Genomic DNA, 23,416 nt, shown 5'->3' with positions numbered 1-23,416 from the left:
AATGGACCTGTGAACGTCTGTCATACCATGAAAAAATAGCGAAGGTTGACAGCAATGACACCACGAGTCTGCCGAAATCAGAGTTTTGTCAACCGAAAAATGCCACACCACAATGTTAAATGAAATGTTGCACTGTTCTAGGTACTTCCATGAAGGACAGTGCAAAACAGAGTGACAGGCTGGGTCTTGCCCCACACGCGCTGCACACATGACGTTTGGCACACGATGACTGGCCCTGAGTTACGGAAACATTAAACAAATCATAATTATTTTAAATGTAAATGACCTCAAATGGAATTACAATTTTGAGGTTGTCAAAAATATAAAAATAATTATATTTTCTGAAGAATGATTTGTTTTGTGTTATATTCATGTTTTCTTTTTGTAAATATATGACTGTTGTAGATATGTTGCCAAAATTATACCAAATGCATAATTACAACTTGTATAGTAAGTATTCTGCATCACATGGTGACAGTAAGTGAACTGACCAGTCCCATTACAGGGCGTATCTGTGGTTGTTTTGACAATGTGGGATTCCGCTTCTTCTGTCAGGTTGGTGTTCTTTCAGAGGCCCATGTGTGATTCCTTGTCTGGTGTTTCAATCCTGAGGTGATCTCTGTGTACAGCGGACCTTGAGGCACAGTAGGAATTTCTAAGTGACCACTGTATTGGGGTTTCTTAGTTTTGTACAGGCAGTCATAATCCTTTGGCTTGCATAGATAAGCCTTCCACTAGTGTATACTGTTATTAATGTCGTCGGCTAGCTGCTTGTACATGTGCTTTTCTCTGAATGATTTTGGATACACCTCTGATTGAAAAGTTGTGCAGCACTGCAAATTTATGTGGTTATTAATGCCTTTCATACATAGGACACAGTTTCTTGCTGGTTGTGTCGTGTGCCTGTCTGCAGTTCGTGCAGCATATTGTGTCAGTGGTGCACCAGGCAGTTAAGTAGACCTCACCGCATGTCACTTTGGCTTTCCCGCACTTATATGTATGAACATGAGACAAGTGTAGCAGATTCTAACTGATAACACAAAGTTGTTCGTTGCACATCATGTCCCAAGCAAATAGATGTACTGAGGAAGTTGCTCCCCCATGAGGGTTAGCATGTATGATTCTGATTTAATTTCAGACCTAACATTGACATGGAATATTGCTTTTGGAGGTATTAATGCACCAATAACTTTTATTGCAGGTATTGATTCTGTTAAAACATCCTCTGTCGATACATCAATGTCAACTTCACAAATGACACGCTAACTGTGGGCCTAATGATTTGGAATGTAGGCTTTTTTTTCTCTTTCGGACATTTGACAGTGCTATGCAGTTACCTGCTGTCATTCTACTAGTTTCATCATAGTACAACTTGAGTACTTCTTGATGCAACAGTTTTCCTACTTGCATGAGATGGATATTGCCAACATTTGACTCTATTCCTCCTAAGCAGACATACTGTCATCTGCAAGTAGTTGGTTTGTCGAGGTACTGTATATGATGAAATTATGGTTCTTGATGCTCTTATCTTCTTCACTGGTGACTTTGTATCCTAGTTTCACTATTTCCTTATTGTTCTGTTTGCTCTGTTTAGTCACTTCCTTTTCCAGTGGTAAGTGTGTGTGACTGTACTGTCACCTGCTTCTTCCTACTGAGTGTGTTCTTAGTCATGGTGGCTACAGCACTCTGGCACTCATAGATCATCTCAGCATCTACTGTGTCACCATGGAATGTACTTAAAATTTCAGTTACTGCTTCTGTGATGGCTGACAGCTGTCCTTCCCAGTTTGTTGTTCTGCCCTTTCTCAGTTGCAGTTGAGGTATTTTATCTCAGGCACTACTTCGATTGGTATGCATGACAGCTACCCTCTAATACGGAATGTACTAATTGAGAAATGCATAGCAAAAGTTTGCTTCCAGGAAGCAACATGTGGTGCACTTTGTGACACTTGTGTTGTCAGAGTGTCAGAATACTAATGCTTTGTAGTTGTTGTTCTGTAAATACATGGCACTTTTTTGTGTGTGTGTGTGTGTGTGTGTGTGTGTGTGTGTGTGTGTAGGGGGGGAAGAGTGGCAAGTCACGTGATATCTGGGGAAATGATCATGTGAACAGTACAGCAAAAAATGCCTACACAGAATAAATGTAGCTCAGTGTTAATACTCTTGCATTTCATTTCTATGCAAGACAAGGGTGAGAAAAGAATGGTTACAAGCTGTGAACAACAACTTGAAGTTTATCGCACCTCTTGCTCGTGTACTATGAGTCGCCTCCTGATTCAAAGAAGTCTCCTTGATATACCTTCATGAAAAGTGTTCTTGGTATTTTATGACATTTGTTAATCAATGGACAGGAGGTGAATAACAATGTGGACATTTTCAGCAAGATGGAGTTACAGTGAAAATAGCATTATTGGCAAGAATTCTTGAGGTATTTGATGAGGTGAGGTCAGTCAGCAAAGGTAGTAAAATTTCCTGGCCTCAAATATTACATGGTCACTCTCCACATGATTTTTACCTGTGTGGTAAGTTAAATGATTAAGCATACACAAATAATTGCCACACATTGGAAGAACTACAGCAGAACAAGCAGAATGCTATTGCTACTCTCCGCCAGGCAAAGTGCAACATGGGCCTCACAATTTCATAAATAGTGCTCAACACTGTGTCAATATCAGTGATTGCCATTTCTGGTAACACTGTGAAAAGTAACTCTCCTGTTCATTAACTTGGGCAATGTATTTTGTGCCAAATTTATAATAATTTTATTATGTATTGTCAAGTATTCGTAAAACAGCAAGAGGCCTGTCACTCTTCCTAACTGTTGTGTGATCAGCAAACCACATACATAAAACATTTACTTTTGCCTTTTGCTTTTGTTTGCAATGTTCAGTAGTTTAGGGTGTATTTTAAATATGGTGGAACTGTGTTATTAGTGGTCAGTGAAATTACAATTTGCACAACATAAATTTTAAGTATTTTGACTGCATTCGCTCCCAATTGTTCAAGCGTAGACCATGATGACATCACTGTCAAGTTCCCCGCAACACAGTTATGACAACATATTGTGTAGAACTTACAAGATGGAAAAAAAGTGCTGTTTAATGTGTATAAAAGATGATGAACTAACATTTTTTACATGTATTTTTTACAAGTATTCGTAAAACAGTAAGAGGCCTGTCATTCTTCCTAACTGTTGTGTGATCAGCAAACCACATACATAAAACAGAGCTGTGAATACACTATGTTTTGCAGCATGATATGTTGTGGTTAAGCATTTGTAGACCAGTTCCAGTTAGTCAAGTATAATATTATATCAGTGTTAAACAACACTCGTTTATAGTAAGTTTTCGTGTAATTTGTAATTGTTAAAGTGTGGTTCTAATAATCTCTCTTATTTTTGCAGATTGTAAATGTAATTGGTACACTATTGAGCGCATTTCAGCTCTCGCTTTTTGTTATATACCGTGACCAACCAGTGCAGGCAGAGTGAAGAGATCGCAGTGAAAGGACACCATCTTTGCACCGAAGAGAAGCGCAATGTATTTATTATTGGTTGTTTATTTTTTGTGTTATGAGGAGAAAAGAATGAAATGATTGTGCATGATACTTACGACTGAGAAACTTACATCCATAACTGTTTTGTGATAAGATTTTAAATTGATGTACCTGAGGAAAACTAGATACTCTGTTGAAATGGGAAAAATCTTCTTTCAAATACACGTAATTTTTAAAGGCTTCATGTAAATGGCTGTGAGATAATTATATTTTATATGAGACTATATTTTACTTGTGATTAATAAATTTGGCTTTATCTTATGTAGAGAATTGTGCTTTTGTTTCTGATAATTTTTTACTTTACAACTTCAGTTTTCTTATGTATTTGTGGTTCACAAAGTATGAGACTCCATTTGAAAGTCATAGTCATTGTTTGATTCAGAAGATTTTGTAAAAGCAATTGACAGCTATCGGTCTTCTCATTGGTTTTAACATTTTCAGATATCTTAATTCTCGAAGAAAAGGGCGATGAGTCATAAAACAAGTGGAAATTCTGTAATGCCACTAAGAGATGGTGATGGGGGATTCTAATGCCAGAGATGGAAAATAGCTAAAAACATATTCTGCAATGAGAGGCTTTGGTTGTTGTACCAGAAATGACAAGGGTCATACTTTAGTAGAATTTGCCTAAAATTACAGTATGTTTACTCTTGTGGGATTTCTGTTCGGTTATAGCCCAAGGAAGCACACTCATTTCTGTAAGACTGTATATTTCATTACAGACGTCCCCATTACAAAAAGTCGTACAGCCTACTGAACAAGCAAGATGGCATGGGCCGTTAGGTTAACAGAGTCAAAGAACTTGCGATGGCAGAGATATGTCGTTCGTACTTGATGACACCCATTTCCCGCCCCCCTCCCCCCCACAGTGTGGAGCACAATGGCAGGAGGGAGGTGTCTGGCGGTGAGGGAGACAGCAGTGATGTGATGGGGATGCCCAGCTCCAGAGGCTGTTGCGGCGGGTACCACACTGAGAGGTCCATGTGGAATTCCTGTAGGTGATGTGGATGGACGAAGCGCTGGCCTGCGCATGAGGATGGAGCAGTGTGGGGAGGACTGTGTCCCCCGTGTGATCGGCTGGCAGCATTTGAACTGTAACCCTCCCTAAGGGGGTTACCGTAGCTCAGAGGAGCGTATGGTTGACCCCACATGGGAGTAGGCAGGAGTGGGCGATCGACTGATGAACAGGGTGCTCTGTCAGGTGAGGTGAGTTGTCTTGCAGCAGGATGAAGATGATGATGTCGTCGATGAGGATGGTGACATCCTTCACACGTTTGGGTGGGATGTCGGTTTGCAGAACCACTAGAGTGGGGTAGGGGGAGGAGGTAGAGAGAGAAGGTGAGAACCTGAGGAATGGCATTGATGGTGATGCAGACGCATGTTCAGGATAGGGCTGCCTGCGTTTCAGGGAAAGTCTTGAGTACATAGGAAGTAAATATCCAAGTTATCCATTAGTTATAGGTGGAGACTTTAATCTGGCATCCACACATTTATCGCAGGGGGCAGAAGCAAAGATTCGTGTGAAGTTATTCTAGGAGTGCTCTCCACATAACAACCTTGAGCAATTGCTTAGAAAACCAACTCGAGATGGGAACATATTAGATATTTTGGCGACAAACAGTTCTGATCTTTTTGAGGAAGTGAATCTAGAAGAAGGTATTAGCAACCATAATGTCGTTGTGGCTTCGAATATCTTCATAGCCAGCTCCAAGCATTCACTGCGGGACTGTGGTCGGAATTTAAAGGTATTGTCCACCATGTACTAGAAAAGTATGTGCCTAGCAAAAATATAAAGGAGGGAATGGATCCACCTTGGTACAACAAACATATTAGGAAGTTGCTGAGAAAGCAGAGAATTTTGCACAGTCATTTTAAACGTAGTCACTGCCCCGCTGACAAACAGAAATTATGCGAAATGAAAGCAGCTGTCAGAAGGACAATGAGAGATTCTTTTAACACATTTGAAAGCAATATTTTATCTGCAGATTCTAAAAATAACCCCAAAAAATTTTGGTCGTACGTAAATCTATGAATGCTACAAATAATTCAATACCTTCTCTTGCTGACAGTATGGGTACTGTAACTGATGATGATAAACAGAAGGCATCTGGCACAGATGGTATCCCTGTAAGATTATATATTGACTATGCTACAAATATAGCACCATTCTTATCCATCATCTATCAGAGATCATTGGAACAGCAGAAAGTTCCACGGGACTGGAAGAAGGCCCAGGTCGTAGCAATCTATAAAAAGGGTAGAAAATCAGATGCACATAATTACCGGCCAATTTCACTGACATCGATTTGTTGTAGAATCATGGAACATATTTTGTGTTCAGACATAATGAACTTTCTAGACTCTGAGAAGCTCATCTGCAGAAACCAGCATAATTTTAGGAAACAGCGGTCATGCGATACACAGCTGGCCCTCTTTGTGCATGATGTACAACAGCCTCTAGATACCGGCTCCCAGGTTGATGCCATATTTCTCGACTTTCAAAGGCGTTCGACTCAGTTCTGCATTGTTGCTTGCTCCAAAAAGTGCGAGCTTACCGTCTATCCGATGACATACACGGTTGGATAGAAAGTTTTCTAACAGACAGAGAGCAGAATATCGTCCAGAATGGGGTGACTTCAACAGAAACAAGCGTGTCTTCAGGTGTGCCCCTGGGCATCGTAATAGGTCTGCTGCTTTTTATGATTTACATAAATGATCTGGTTGATGGTATTGAAAATGGCATTAGACTGTTTACCGATGATGCTGTAGTCTACAGGAAAGTAGTATCACATGAAAGTTGTGAACAAATCAATAAGGATTTGCAGAAAAAAAATGTATGGTATAATGACTGGCAGTTATCTCTCAATATTAGTAAGTGTAACCTACTGCGTATAACAAGGTTAATGTATGAGTACAAAATAAATGCCCAGTCTTACCCAGTAATGGGCAAGGGGAACTCTAGGTTGTGGTTTATTGGTAGAATCCTGAAGCGATGCAGTCCTTCAACAAAGTAAATAGCTTACAATACATTAGTTCATCCAGTCTTAGAGTACTGTTTGTCTGTATGGGACCCTTACCAGTTGGGTCCGATTCAAGAGATTGAGAAGGTCCAAAGAAGAGCAGCAAGATTCGTGACTGGTACATTTAGCCATCATGAGAGCATTACAAATCTCATAGAAAGTTTGAATTGGGACACACTTGCAGATATATGGTGCGCTAAATGGAAGGGGCTGCTCACTAAATTTCAAAATCCGATCTTCACCAAGGATGTAGAGCATATATTATTACCACCAACTTTCAAATCACGCAGTGATCACCATTCAAAGATAAGGGAAATTAGAACTTGTACTGAGGTGTTCAGAAAGTCGTTTTTCCCTCATGCGATCCGCGAATGGAACAGAGAGAGAGGGGGGGGGGGGGGGGAATATGCCTTTGGTGCAAATTGTGCCCTCCGCCACACACCGCTTGGTGGCTAGTGGAGTATATATGTAGAGGTAGATGTAGATAGACAAATTCACTCACTGATGGCACCCTCGATATCTGGCTTGTATGATGACTGTAGACCAAGAAGTACCCACAGGAGGGCATGCTGCAGGTAAATGATGACGGTAGTAGTTTATCATTCCCAGGAACCGACGGAGCTCTTTATATGTGGTAGGGAGTGGCATGGATAAGATTGACTGCACCTTCAATTCAGGGGGGTGTATATCAGCTGAGACTGTGTATCCCAAGAATTGGACAGATTCTTGGTGCAGTTGCAGTTTGTCGGTGTTGAGCTCGACTGTGTTTGATGAGAGAGTGTCCTTTACTATCATGATGTGTCGTTCGTGATCTTGGGTGGATATGCTGACGATCAGGAATTGTCGAGATATGTGAAACAGACATCAAACTGGAGCAAGAGAGAGTCAGTAAAGTGTTGCCACATCTGGGTGGTGTTGTTTAACATGAATGGCATGAAATGGTACTTGTACAACCTGGCAGGGGTGATAATTGCCGTTTTCGGAATGTCTTTGGGTGCGACAGGAATTTGGTGATAATCATGTTGCAACCCAATACACTGAAAATTGTAGCATCTGTGAGAAGGTGAGTGAAATTGGAAATATTCAGTATAGGAGTTGTACGGGTGACGACCAGTTACTATTGGAAGGCTGTAAAATTTCCACCTCAAGAAGTTCCTGTATTTGCTGGCAAGCCAAGCATAACTTGAGTGGATTAAGGTGGCAAGCCTTGTGGCAAATAGGTGGGCCCTCAGATGTGATGATGCGATGAACAGTTGTGTTTCTGACGGTGGAAACCGAATGTTCGATGACTGTGCGCAGGCGGGGCGTGGTATCGGTTGATTTATTAGGGGCGCATGGCTTGGAAGCAGCACAGTTGTCTGCTCGAGAGGTGGAGGGTAGCAAAAAAAGTCACATTTTTGTTATGTTTACGTCGGCACAAATGGCAGTATGCGAGAGCCGAGTGTGGGGCGGGGGCGATCGGTGCAGGTAGAGGTTATCTATTATGTGTAGTGCACAAGAGAGATGCACTCGGTGGTGGCGGCACTGCTGGCATGCGTGGAGCTATGGAGCAAGCCATGCGAGGAGGCATGAGAAGTGGGAAATGTTATCAACATATTGGGCGGGCACGCGGGTGGTGGCGGGGAGCGTGGTCGGAGCCCGGAAGGCTGGATTGTCATGAGGCATGCGAGTGTCAGTTTGCGAAACAGGTCAGAGAGACATTGAGTGGAACACACTTGGGGGTGGGGGCAACACTGTGGAGTCACACGAGATAGGTGTGGTGCTGCTAACCTGTGTGCTGTTGTCGGCAAAGCAGGTAGGTGCAGCAGATGAAGGCTCGTGTGTCGGCACTGCTGAGCGGTGTGAATTGACTTATTGTTAAGGAATTCCCATACCTACTTCACCTTTCTTATTTTATTGCTAATTTATTTAAAAAGTGTGTTCTTTACCACCAATACTGCCACCAGGTTGCTGTTTGTACACAATGAGAAACCTCCAACTGACAAATTTCTCAAATCTGGAGTATATAAAATACAAGATATATGTCTAGAGTTTTTTTTTAGGACAGGCAGGTAAGGCATTTAAGACTCGCTTTCATGAGCACTTACTCAACAAAGTTGGCGAGAATTCATATAAGTAAACTTTTGCATAACATCTGAAAATAAAGAAATACACACTTCCTCCACCATCCTTGCTAAATGTGGAAGTTTTACATATAATTGGCTAGGGCTACAAAATGAACTTTTTAGAAGAACTAAACTCAAATGACTTGTTGAATGAATCAACTTTCATAAAAAAGACAGTATTCTGATTGGATATCACCTCTTATAAATTGTGAAAATTAGCCCATTCCTTCTGTATATTAGAACTGTGCCATGGGTCAGCAGATGTTGTGTGGAGGTGTGCGTCACTGGTTGTGCCATGGTGGTCATATGAGCGAGACATAACTGGACCATTTTTCATGGTATTGTATGATGTAGTGATACCATACAAGTGGTACAGTGCTAGATGTTGCAGAGGACATGAGAGACAGCCGTATTATGGCTGAGATAGTGTGACAGGAGGAAAGGGTAGTGGCGATAGCTTGTTGAAGTCCAAGGATGGGAGTGATGTGCGACATGATTGTGGTCATTGTTCTCACTGACCAGTGTATCGGCACCCAATTGTGTTGAGGCGGTGTTATCCTGGAGTATCCAGGAAGGTTTAAGATGGGCGAGTGAGATGGTCACATGTTTGCTATGCACTAGGATCTTGAATGTCTGTGGACAGCATTAGAGCACCCTTTACAGGCCTGAATAAGGGGGCTATAGAGCTTCTCATATGGAATCATCTCACCTCATCACAAAGCCCTGGAGACCAGGTCCCTGTGTATAAACACTGAGGTAAAGTGAGGTGAGGGAATTAGAACGTGCTTGTTCTAGATATGTTGCTGAACATGATGGAATAATGTAGGTAAGTACATCTGATACATGTCATCTGTAGGCTGCATGAAGTCTCCAGGTAAGACCAGTGGCTCTCTGTAAATGATTTCTGCCAGCATTGCCCATAGGTCACCCTTGTCTGTAGAGCTAATTCCAGGCATGACCCCCAGGGGTTCATTGGTCCAGGAATTGCTGTGGCATATCAGAGCCGCTGCCTGGGCTGCCTCTCAACAAGGCTATTACCGTGGTAGTCCGCATTTGAGTGATAACTGCAGAGGTGACACTGGGCATTGTAGAGGACTGACTCAAATTGATGGCACTGATCATTAGTAACCAGTTCTGGTGTCGAAGTGAGATATCCACATCTTGACAAAGGATTGAATAGTTGTCTTGGTTTTGACCTCATGGATATGTACAGCTTCTACCCATAATAACATTCTGTTGATAATCTTTCTAACTCCAACAGGAGTCTTATGATGTCTGGAGGACATGATGGAACCGAGTCTTCAGGATGGGGAAGCAGCCGAGGTGAGGCTGTGAATGCACTGTTGCTTGAGACATGCGAAAAGACTGACGTTTGATATGAAGTTTTGTGTCCCAGTTGTTAAGGAGGTCTGCAGTGCTTGGATCATTCATTTGCTGATTCACCGTGTGCTCATAGTCATATGGAAGGGAAATTGCATTGATTCATGATAAGTTAGTCTGCATTGATATTGTCTGCACTGTGGATGTGACATAGGTTGGTGGTGTACCTTGAAATAAAGTCTGGATGTCTGAATTGGCACAGACTGGTATCTGGAGATAGTTTCTTGATGGCATCCACCAGCGGTTTGTGATCTGTGTAGAACCAAAGTGGTTCGGGCAGCTCACTGACCACTTGCTGAAGCGTCGCCCCTATGTGGTGTCGCTCACATAAGTCGTAAGGGTGAGTTGTGCTTTCAGGTTGAGGGTGTGTCAAAGTAAAGGCTTATGCTGAAAACTTCTTCGCTCGATAGAATGCTTCAGTCATCTCCATAGTCCACTTGACTTTCTTTTTCCTGTGTAACCTTTCCCAGCCAAGTCATTTATGAGAGGAGACTGCAATGTGGCTGCAGGGAGAAGGCATCAAGCACCAGTGTGAACTGCCTATGTCTCCCTGATGCAATGCCAGAGGTCTGTGTTTTCAATACATAGTGCCTGTGCTTGGGTGTTACAGTTGGCATATCACTGGTGGGTAGCGAGAATGACATCTAACAACCAGGTGCACTTGCAGAGTGCATCATCAGAAGATGAGTCATTAGTGGTGAGGTATTCAGGTGAACAGGTCTCAGTGGGCATGATTAGTGCCATAGACTGGTATTTGTGAGTTATTCGCCAAGTGAAGCAAGAACGATGGTGTCAATTCGAAGGCTGATGTGCTGTTGTGTTGTGAGGATCTGATGTCGAAACCATTTCCACTAAAAAGTATTGTTGAGAAGTGAGGTCAGGCCCGAAGAGGCAACATGAGTTTACACTATACATGTTTGAGATAGATGACTTTGTTCTTTGGAATGGTCCACTGACATGATTTGGGAACTTGTAAGGAGCACGATATTTCCGAGGGGTTGCTGTAAATTTACAACAGCACCAGCAGATCAACAGCCATGGGCCAGCTGTAATGGCATGTGATGGTGCACCAACGGATGCCAGGGGCGTGTGACATCACCCTTGTGTAGTGTTTGTGTAGTGTTGAAAGGGCTAGGCTGGGAATGGCAGTACGTGAGAAGTTGTTGACACACAGTCTCGTGGGGTGATGTCCATCTGTGTGTTTAACAGATGCTGGTGTGTGTATCGCCAAGGACACACAGCCAAGCAATTCAGGTTTGGACTCGTGCGATCACCACCAGTTGCAGCTCAGTCAGTTACTTGATGATCAATAGGATCCAGTGATCGTTGCAGCTCAGTCAGTAACTTAATGATCGATAGGGTCCATAAGATTATTTCCAGCACAAGAATGCGAGTCATAGTTGTGCAGATGTGACAGCGAAGTTGTGAGGCCATGTTGTCATGGAGATTCTGTTTATAGAGAACTTCTTGCAGCTGTTGTTTCAGGGTTTGAGAAATTATCTGCATGAGAACAGTCTTCGCTGTGCTGTACTTGTGTGTGGCAACGACAGTTTAAGATTGCTGATTAGTTCAGCCAGTCCTGCCAGATGGAAGAGCAAGTAACATATTTTGAATCATCACCTAAAATTCCAGCTGCTTCAAAAATGTTGCCCACAGTCACAAACCACAAAGCGGGGTTGAACTATGGCAGTTTGAAGTTCGAAGTGAACTTTGAGAGTGAGGCTGAGGAGGTAGTGCAATATTTTTCAGTGTAGGAGGCAACATGGCTGCTGATTATTCACTGGTTGTGACAACACCGTAAGTGCTAGCTCGTATACAGTTCGTGGCATGGGAGATATGGTAGATGCAAAGGTGGTGTTACGATCGTGTTGCAGACTTGACTTTGTTGGGTAAAAGCACGTCCGTGGTAACATTGTCCTCAAAGTCCAAGAGTAGATTTGTTGTTGGCTGCCACTTTTGGGGCATAGTTAGGTCGGTTTTGTCTGTAGGTATGAGATGTGAATTGTCAATGAATGCGGTTTTCATCATTGAATTCACACAATGACAGCACTGAAAATCCTCCACTGCAGTCCTTTTGGCACTGTTATCCAGATGTTGTGTAATAGTGGATGCATTGTGTAATGGCCACATTGTCGTGATGTAATACACTGGGCTGGATTATGTGAAGAAACAAATGTATTCCGCATTTGATCATAGACATGGGGTCAACAGTGCAGAAAGAGATGGCCACTCATTGTTGTCCAGCCATAAATGGTATAATAAACGTAACGTATTTATTCATGAGAGCAACTATACATATGTCTGCCTCAAACATAGTTTAGAACACACTCTTTCCTTTCGCTTTGTCCAAAGATTGTCCACTCTATGCCAACCAGAGACATTCGAGTCTCGCATAGTGGTCAATATCCCTATGAGTGTGAATAAACATTTTGTCATGGATTCCTAGAGTTTGAGAAATCTTATGACTAGTTCCAAACAAATGTGTTATAACAGCCCTTGTGAAACAGTGAACTGACATCCATGTTAATGTACTGAAGAATGTGTTCATTATACAGCTTCAAATATTAGATTTTAACATCATTGTGGGAAATTAAGGACTGAAAGATAAATTGGACCAGGAGATTCCACAGTGCCCATAATGTTCTCAGCAGTTCTAAGGAAGCCTTTGGGTTCCTTAACAGATAAAACAAAGAGGATGTACGCAGTGACAGAACATACCAGAATACCTACATTTTGCTGCTGATGTTTTGCCTCTAGTGCAGATAAACCTCAACATTGAGTAGAGCTAGTGTGATAGTATGGCTGAAAATCAACAAAAGGCAGTGATTGGGTGGACAGGAAAAGAAATGGACAGGAACTCTGAAATGAATACCTAATGGAATGTGGCTAGATGACAGTAGAAAACAATACAGTGGTGGCATGAATTTCTGTTACTGGCGACCATAATGCATGGAAAAGCCTGGGGTATTATTATCCAGCAGTGGATTCCAAAAGGTTATGGTGCAGATTAGTAGGTGGTACAATACTTAATCTGCATCAACATCTGTATTCCTCATGCCACCTTCTGGTGTGTTGAAGTGGGTATTTTGTTTACCTTTGTCACTTCCCCTGTTTCCTATTCCAGCCGTGAATGATTCAAGAGAAGAACAATTATTGGTAAGCCTCCATGTGATCTCGAATCCCTCTAATTTGACCTTTGTGGTCTTTTCGCAATATACACTCCTGGAAATTGAAATAAGAACACCGTGAATTCATTGTCCCAGGAAGGGGAAACTTTATTGACACATTCCTGGGGTCAGATACATCACATGATCACACTGACAGAACCACAGGCACATAGACACAGGCAACAGAGCATGCACAATGTCGGCACTAGTACAGTGTATATCCACCTTTCGCAGCAATGCAGGCTGCTATTCTCCCATGGAGACGATCGTAGAGATGCTGGATGTAATCCTGTGGAACGGCTTGCCATGCCATTTCCACCTGGCGCCTCAGTTGGACCAGCGTTCGTGCTGGACGTGCAGACCGCATGAGACGACGCTTCATCCAGTCCCAAACATGCTCAATGGGGGACAGATCCGGAGATCTTGCTGGCCAGGGTAGTTGACTTACACCTTCTAGAGCACGTTGGGTGGCACGGGATACATGCGGACGTGCATTGTCCTGTTGGAACAGCAAGTTCCCTTGCCGGTCTAGGAATGGTAGAACGATGGGTTCGATGACGGTTTGGATGTACCGTGCACTATTCAGTGTCCCCTCGACGATCACCAGTGGTGTACGGCCAGTGTAGGAGATCGCTCCCCACACCATGATGCCGGGTGTTGGCCCTGTGTGCCTCGGTCGTATGCAGTCCTGCTTGTGGCGCTCACCTGCACGGCGCCAAACACGCATACGACCATCATTGGCACCAAGGCAGAACCGACTCTCATCGCTGAAGACGACACGTCTCCATTCGTCCCTCCATTCACGCCTGTCGCGACACCACTGGAGGCGGGCTGCACGATGTTGGGGCGTGAGCGGAAGACGGCCTAACGGTGTGCGGGACCGTAGCCCAGCTTCATGGAGACGGTTGCGAATGGTCCTCGCCGATACCCCAGGAGCAACAGTGTCCCTAATTTGCTGGGAAGTGGCGGTGCGGTCCCCTACGGCACTGCGTAGGATCCTACGGTCTTGGTGTGCATCCGTGCGTCGCTGCGGTCCGGTCCCAGGTCGACGGGCACGTGCACCTTCCGCCGACCACTGGCGACAACATCGATGTACTGTGGAGACCTCACGCCCCACGTGTTGAGCAATTCGGCGGTACGTCCACCCGGCCTCCCACATGCCCACTATACGCCCTCGCTCAAAGTCCGTCAACTGCACATACGGTTCACGTCCACGCTGTCGCGGCATGCTACCAGTGTTAAAGACTGCGATGGAGCTCCGTATGCCACGGCAAACTGGCTGACACTGACGGCGGCGGTGCACAAATGCTGCGCAGCTAGCGCCATTCGACGGCCAACACCGCGGTTCCTGGTGTGTCCGCTGTGCCGTGCGTGTGATCATTGCTTGTACAGCCCTCTCGCAGTGTCCGGAGCAAGTATGGTGGGTCTGACACACCGGTGTCAATGTGTTCTTTTTTCCATTTCCAGGAGTGTATTTATACAGGAGGCACCAATATACTGGTTGACTCTTCTAGGAATGTATGCTCTCGGAACTTTAACAGTAAACCACACTGTATTGCAGAAAGTCGTTCTTGCAAAGCATGCGCTGGAGTCGGCTGAGCAACTCCATCATGCTTTCGTGATTACAAAATGAACTGTAATGAAATGCACTGCTCTTATTTGGATTTCCTCCATCAATCCTCTATTCTGTCTATTTCAGACTGACAAGTAATACTCATGTATTGGTTGAGCAAGGTTTTGTAAGCTACCTCCTTTGTGGATGGACTACATTTCCTTAGGATTCTTCCAATAAATCTCACTGCTTCCAGTAATTGTTCTGCAATCGTGTAATCGTACAGTAATGTCTCTTTTGCCTATTTATGTTCAAAATGTTACATTTGTTTCTATTGAGAATCAACTACTAATCCCTGCACGAAGTCTTGAACCCCCTGTAGGTCTTCTCATATTTTGCTTCAGTTTTCTAGCACTGCAGCTTCTGTGCATACGACAGCATCATCCAGGAAAATCCTCATGGAACTTCCGATGTTATCCACTAGGTCATTTATACATTTTGTGAAAGTAACATCTGATAACACTCCCTTGGGGTATGCCCAAAGTTACTTTTTCATCCGAAAATTTCTCTCTATTGACAATTGACATGCTGTCTTCTGTTTACTAGAAACCCTTCAATCCAGTTACACAGTTGGTCTGATATTCTAGACACTTGTATTTTGTTCATTAGTCAATAGTGTGGAACTGTATCAAACACCTTCCAGAAACCAAGGAACATGACATCAACCTGAGTGTGGGTATCTAGTGCTTTCTGGATCTCAATTGATGAACAAGTTGACCTCTGTTTAACACAATCACTGTTTTCGGAACCCACGTTGATTCACAAAGAGAAGATTTATGATCTCCAGAAATGGCATAATACGTTAGCATAAAACATGTCAACAATCCTCCTTGAAAACGGGAGCGATCTGCACCTTTCTCCAGCCATTAGGACTATTTCCTCCAGTGACGTATGGTACACTGCTGCTAGAAGAGGAACAAGTTCTTCTGCATATGCTCTGTAAAACAGTATTGGTACCCAATTACGTCTAGTGGCCTTACCTCTGGAGCAGTTTTATTTGATTTTCTATCTCATGATCACTTATTTTCATACCTGTGATTTTGATATTTGTGTGATAATTTAAAGGAGGGACTACAGTACGATCTTCCTCTGTGAAACAATTTTGGAAAAAGACGTATAGTATTTCGCCTTTCTCCATGTCATCCTCTGTTTTGATACTATTGTGGTCATAGTGTGTCTGGACAGATGGCTTTAATCTGTTGATTGATTTAAGGGTAAAAAAAAAAAAAAAATGATTTTTGGTTTTCATCATATTTTGATAGATTAAGGTTTTATTTAAGTACTCTGAAAAGGATTTTGCTGAAAATTTTTTTTTCGAGCATTTAAAGAGCATTTTCCTACCACATGTGTTTATGTGCCATGCTCACTTTTCAGCGTATATTTTAGATTCTTATATCCCCTACATTGCACGTTAGGGATTTTTTTTACTTCCAAGTATGTTGGCTATCCTTGGAATGCAACGGTCGGTATTTTTTTGTTTCTGCTGTTTGTAAACAACACGCTTCCAAACATGCAGTTAGTTTTGTTGAGGTGTGATTGCGAGCAGTTGTTATACTTATGTTTGCAGTGTTTGTTTATGTGTGTTTTGTTGTGTTTATTGAAGATGACGAAATGTAAAGGCATTTTCAAGAAACGACATTTTAGAGGAAACAAGTTTAGAAAGCTTTCTGTACAAGAGGTTATGTGACCTGGCAACAATGTTTCTAATAGTAATTCTTCAACAAGTGCATCATCAAAGAAGCTCTCACCATTTAAAGAGAATTACAATGAATTTACTGTACGTGACAAGGGGTGCAATAACATTATTATAAATTTGAGAAGATTATCAGATGTAATTTCTAAATTTGTACAATGTAGACAGTGTGGTGAGTCACAGTGTGAAAATTTGTGTGAGTGCCAGTGGGAGAAAAGGCCTACAAATTGCTTTGGATTTAATTTGCACTGAATGCTCAGCTGTGATTTCATTTATGAGTTCTTCAAAACCAGATGCAAGTGGTCCTTATGAAATCAATACTAGATTAGTTTATGCCTTACGATCCATTGGCAAGGGCAGGGCTGCAGGCAGAACATGTTGTTCAGTGATGAACTTACATCCACCACCAAATAAATTTGAAAAACTGACTGCAATATTAGAGACAGTTGTATGTGAGATCAGTGAGGAAAGCATGAAACTGGCTGCTAGGGAAGCAGTGGAAGAAAATGATGGATGTTCGGATATTGCAGTTGCACTTGCACTTGATGGAAGTTGGCAGAAAAGAGGACATACTTACGTAAATGGAGTAGTGACTGCCACGACTGTAGACTCCGGTAAAGTGTTAGATGTGGAGATAATGTCTAAATATTGCAAATGTTGTAAAGTCAATGAACATAAAGAACACAACTGTGTGGCTAATGGAGAGGAACAAGTGGTGGTGTGAAAGTTCACGGAGTACAACAAATATTTCATCGCTCCGTAGAAACAAGAGGCATACAGTACACCAAATATTTGGGTCATGGTGACAGTAAGGCATACAACAACGTGGTGAACTCTAAGCCCTATGGAAACGCCATTATTAGCAAAATAGAATATGTAGGCCATGTTCAAAAACGTTTGGGAACAAGGCTGAGAAAACTAACTGTTGATATGAGAGGAAAAATATTAGAAGATGGAAAATTCTTGACTGGACAGGGTCGGTTAACTAAAACTGAAATAGAAAACTTACAGGTATACTATGGGCAGGCAATTAGGAGAAATAAAGAAAATCAGGAGGCAATGAAGAGAGATGTTTGGGCCACATTCTTTCATAAGTCCTCTACTGATGATAAGCCATGTCATGGATTGTGTCCATCAGGAGAAAATTCATGGTGCAAATACAATAGGGCTCGGGCAACTGGAGAATCTCATTCACAACAGCATTCTCCTCCTCCTGCTGCTGTTATTACACCAATTAAACCTATTTTCAGAGACTTGGCTCATCCTGACCTTCTAAGTAAATGTCTGCACAGGCAGACACAGAACCCAAATGAACATTTCAACAGCATTTGGAACTGCCTTCCTAAAACTGTATTTGTAGGCATGCATACAATGAAACTAGGAGCTCATAATGCTGTTATTACATTTAATTGTGGTAATATTGGAAAGTGTTGGGTACTGAAAAAGCTGGGAATTAATCCTGGTGAAAATATGATCACTGGGCTACAACTATGCAATAAAATGAGGATAGCCGATGCAGACATGTCTGCATCTAATATGACCAAGAAAGCAAGACAAACATCCAGGAAGGTGAAAAAGAAGCTGGAAGACCTGCTAAAGGCCAAAGAAGGTCCATCATATGCAGCAGGACAGTTTTAATTAACTGTAAGTAACAAATTTCAAAAGTTTTTTCTTTAAAGTCAATTTCCCGTAAACTAAAATTTTCAGTACATATGCCCCATTATATCAGAAACTATCATAGATAAATGAATGAAATTTTCAGAGACTTGGCATAACATAAAAAGCCACCTCTGGTACTACATTGATTAATATTCCCCCATTAGGAAGTTCACAAAAAATATTTTCTGCAGAAAAAACTTAATATTTTTTGTTAATAAATCTAAAAAAGTATTTCTTAAAAAACTAGCCTGCCGCTGTGGCCGAGCGGTTCTAGGCGTCTCAGTCCGGAACCGCGCTGCTGCTACGGTCGCAGGTTCAAATCCTGCCTCGGGCATGGATGTGTGTGATGTCCTTAGGTTAGTTAGGTTTAAGTAGTTCTAAGTCTGGGGGACTGATGACCTCAGATGTTAAGTCCCAAAGTTCTCAGTGTCATTTCTTAAAAACTGTAAAATGGAAAGTAGATTTTCGTACAGTTGACTCTATTAGCATCATGTAACAAACAGTAAAAATATTAAGTTCCTGCATCAAATAGTTTTTTCAGTGGTCCCCTTAAGTTAAGATCAGAACATTTTGTATTGTCCATCAAGTCAGTAGATAAACTATGTGATCCAAAGTATCCCGACAACTGGCTGAAAATGACTCATGTTGCCTTCCATCGGTAATGCTGGAATTTGATATGGTGTTGGTCCACCCTTAGCCTTGATGACAGCTTACACTCTCGAAGGCATACGTTCAAATCAGGTGCTGGAAGGTTTCTTGGGGAACGGCAGCCCATTCTTCATAGAGTGCTGCACTAAAGAGAGGTATTGATGTCGGTCAGTGAGGCCTGTCACGAAGTCGGTATTCCAAAACATCCCAAAGGTGTTCTTTAGGATTCCAGTCAGGACTCTATGCAGGCCAGTCCATTACAGGGATGCTATTGTTGTGTAACTTCTCCACCACAGGCCGTGCATTATGAACAGGTGCCCGATAATGTTGAAAGATGCAATACCAATCCTGGAATTGCTCTTCAACAGTAGGAAGCAAAAAGGTGCTTAAACCTTCAATGTAGGCCTGTGCTGTGATAGTGCCACACAAAACAACAAGGGGTGCAAGCCCCCTCCATGAAAAATATTACCACACCATAACACCGCCGCCTCTGAATTTTACTGTTGGTGTTACACATGCTGGCATTCACCATAGCCACACCCTGCCATCAGATCGCCACTTTGTGTACTGTGATTTGTCACATCACACAACTTTTTTCCACTGTTCAATCGTCCAATGTTTATGCTCCTTGCACCAAGTGAGGTGTCGTTTGGCATTTACCGGCATGATGTGTGGCTTATGAGCAACTGCTCGACCATGAAATCCAAGTTTTCTCATCTCTCGCCTAACTGTCGTAGTACTTGCAGCGGATCCTGACGCTGTTTGGAATTCCTGTGAGATGATCTGGATAGATGTCTGCCTATTACGCATTACGACGCTCTTCAGTTGTTGGCAGTCTCTGTCAGTCAACAGATGAAGTTGGCCTGTACGCTTTTGTGCTGTATGTGTCCCTTCACGTTTCCACCTCACTATCACATCGGAAACAGTGGACCTAGGGATGTTTAGGAGTGTGGAAATCTTGCGAACAGATGCATGACGCAAGTGACACCCTGTCACCTGACCAATTCCGCGGAGTTCCATGGAGAGCCCCATTCTGCTCTCTCATGATGTCTAATGACTAGTGAGGTTGCTGATATGGAGTACCTGGCAGTAGGTGGCAGCACAATGCACCTAATATGGAAAACATATGTTTTTGGGGGTGTCCGGGTACTTTTGGTCACATAGTGTACACTTTTACTTTAGAATTCATTGAACGTTTCACACACAATTCTTTTTACAGTGAACTCAAATTAATCATTTTTTGTGACCTATATTTATTCATAATAATAATGTGTGTGGTTTTATGATTTTGTCCAAACATTAGTGAGACTTTGCAACAACATAAAATAACAAACAACATTTGTAAACCAAGTATCATTTTCAATGTACAGCAGGCGCTGACTGTCAACATTTATGGAGTGAGTTGGCGTTATATGTCTGGCAAGAGTGTCATTGAACAGGAGCAGCAACTACACACACAAATGAGGGTTTTGTGGAGGTCCTGCAGCTCCATGAGCAGCTCTGGGTTAATACTGCTGCGAGATGTGATTTGAGCAGGCTGCTGCTGACTGAAATGAAATTTGATACCAGTGCAGTGCGTGTTGCTGGAAGATGGGGTTATACTAGATACGACTTACCCCTGAAGAGGAAAGGGAAAGTAGGTTGGCTGAGCTTCTTGCAGAAAATATACAGGAGGCCACCATCAAATAAAGGAAGATGTTATCAGTGTCAGAGAGGTCCCTTTTTTAGATTAGAATCAGGATTCAGGTACCTTTTAATGAAAGAAGTTAAAATAACAGAAGAGCCACACAAAATGCTTAAGAATGCACAGAAAAGTAAGGTTAGCTTATTTCTTTAGAATATTAGTGCATTTAGTAACAAGGTAGAACAGCTTCTTGTCTGGAAAATTTAGAGTGCTGTGAAAAGGTAGACGTCCTGTGTCAATCTGAGCACCTATTAACACAGGGTTAGATAAGTCAACATAAAAAAGATTACACTCTGGAATCCTACTCATGTAGATCTAGTATGGGAAAAGGGAGGAGTTGTTACATATATTAAGACAGAACACGAGTTTAAGAACATTGAGACAAATAGATTTTGTAGTGATCAGCACTTAGAAATGTGTGCTTCTGAATTAATACTGAAAGATAGTTCACTTTTAATTGTAACTGTATACAGAACTCACTGGGAAATTTTGAACTGTTTATGAGAAATTTTGATTCCTTACTATGCCCTCTCTGACAGCAGCAACCAATTAATAGTCTGAGGTGATTTCGAAGTAGATTTTATAAAGGATTCTGATAAGATAAATGATCTAGAAATCTTATTTGGGTCCTACATTTTGATCTGAGTAACTAACTTTGTGACATTGGTAGATAAAGACAGTAGGATTCTAATTGATAATGTTTTCTTTGATGATGCTCAAAACAAGAAAATAACTGTATACCCAGTAACAAATGCTCTCTCTGATCACGATGCACAGAATTAGGATAAATTAGATAGTGCCTTGCAGTGTTGATACTTTTCATTTGATTTTTATTTGGTCCTTTTTTAAATTACATTATGTACAAAAATTGAACTGTAATGTAGTAAAGTCAATGAAAACAATATTTCATGGGCAAAGAGAGAAGACAAACAAGAAACAATTCTGTGAACAATATAAATTCAAGGTTTCAAGAAAAGCAACATCATAATGTAATACATATTTTACAATACCCAAGTTTCGTCTGTGGTCACAATATGGCACAAAAAATCTTGTTCGTTTCTCCTAAAACTCGCCAAAAATTGTTCCATTATGTCCATTCTCATGCGTCAAGAGTCACTGCACCTATCTTGCACATAATTTTTTCATTTCTAATTCTTCAGTTAAAATGTAATATACCCTTTCTGATGACATCTGGCAAGTGTGAGCAATTTCATACACTTTCAATTGGCGATCCTTCATGACCATTTTGTGCACTTTTGCAATGATTTCTGGAGTAGTGACACATCTTGGCTGACCACTGCATGGGTCATCATCTAAGCTCTCCCAACCAAATTTAAATTCATTTGTCCACTTGTCAACAGTTGAATATGAAGGAGCAGAGTCCCCCAGTGTAGTCTGGAAATCGGCATGAATGTCCTTTGCTTTCATACCTTTCTTTACGAAGTACGTAATCACTGCTCAAATCTCGATTTTTTTCCCATCTTTGCAAATCACTGCATGGGAACAACAACAGAGCCACATCACTGCCACAGCTCTCTTCCTAGAGCACTAACAAGGCACGTGTTTATAGGCAACAGTCTAATGAATATCATGTGAACAACTTGTTGCACTAGTGTTGACCTCTCATGGTGATTCCCAGAACTTTTCAAACTACCCTCATAGTTTAATGGGTAATTATTCTTCTGAATGTGACTATGAAAGTTCAGAATGTATACACCCAATACTTTAGTGAACATTCAACACAGAAGACATTAATAAATGAAAATAAAATCATAATAGACCAGTCTAAAAAGAACCAAAATGTGAATACAACAAAATGGACTGTAAGGAAAGCATTAATTCAGTAAAATTTGTATCAGTAAGTTATTTACAGGCAAGTGCAGAGGAGATGAGAATACAGGATAAAACTGTGTGATCTCAACTAAACCTGTGTCAGAACAAGCTCAGTCCAAATTAAGTGCAAGTAAAATTATGCAGGAAAGAACACCTTCTTCTTATCCCATGATAGACTACAACAAATTGGAGAAGAGTCTACTGTTAAGTAGGATGGAGAACAAAGAGAACCTACAAACTCCACAGACACTGTGTATTAGGCAAACCCATCCGCAGGGTGATAAAATCTGTTATCCAACAATGGGACAAATGGATAAGATACTTTTGTGATCAGAAAACATACCTACTGATGCGAAAGCATTAGAAGAGCTGTTGAATGGGGTGTGTACACACAATTCAGAGAAGTTAAATTTAGAGAAAATCTATAAGGACTTAGTTCGTGCCCATGAAAGAATTTACTTTGACTATAACAACACCTCACCTAATGTTTATATCTTTGCTAAATTATCTATTATGAGAATAATGCAGCTGAATGCAGGTAGTGGTATCTTAGTGAGTGCCGAACTGATGAAAGCTGCAGCAGAACTAGAGACAGAAGTGATATGTCTTCAAGAGCCATACTCCAGAGAGAATACACTTTCCTCCAGGTGCAGTCACTGTCATTGGTGATCATTAGAGTTTGGATTTTGAATATCCTTTTTTTATGGTACCTGGTGTTGTAGCTTTACGAATTATGATATTCTGGAGGTACTAGGCTACTTTAAATTCAAATTTAAAATGCATATTTTTGTGTTTGAGCATATTATTGTCATATTTAGAGGAATAGCAGTAAAGACGCATATTTTTGACATTTAGAGGTCGTACTGAGGTTTGCTACAGAAGAATGCCGAAGATTAGATGGGTAGATCACATAACTAATGAGGAGGTATTGAATAGAATTGGGGAGAAGAGGAGTTTGTGGCACATCTTGACTAGAAGAAGGGATCGGTTGGTAGGACATGTTCTGGCGTGGAGGGTAAAAATCATAGAGGGAGACCAAGAGATGAATACACTAAGCAGA

General features: G+C 41.7%; 1 protein-coding gene across 1 annotated transcript in view; it reads left to right on the top strand.

Annotated features, from left to right (window-relative positions):
• The window catches only part of LOC124790071 (sugar transporter SWEET1-like), a 165,740-nt gene extending 161,944 nt beyond the window's left edge, over positions 1–3,796 (top strand). The window contains exon 6 of the mRNA XM_047257635.1: positions 3,404–3,796. Within this exon, the coding sequence (XP_047113591.1) occupies positions 3,404–3,490 (87 nt within the window). The 3' untranslated portion in view covers positions 3,491–3,796. The remainder of the gene's footprint in view (positions 1–3,403) is intronic.
• The last annotated feature ends 19,620 nt before the right edge of the window (positions 3,797–23,416 follow it).

Source organism: Schistocerca piceifrons, chromosome 3 (assembly GCF_021461385.2).
Source record: "Schistocerca piceifrons isolate TAMUIC-IGC-003096 chromosome 3, iqSchPice1.1, whole genome shotgun sequence".
Lineage (NCBI taxonomy): Eukaryota > Metazoa > Arthropoda > Insecta > Orthoptera > Acrididae > Schistocerca > Schistocerca piceifrons.
The sequence above is the reverse complement of the archived record's forward strand: the minus strand, read 5'-3'. Positions and strand labels throughout refer to the sequence as shown.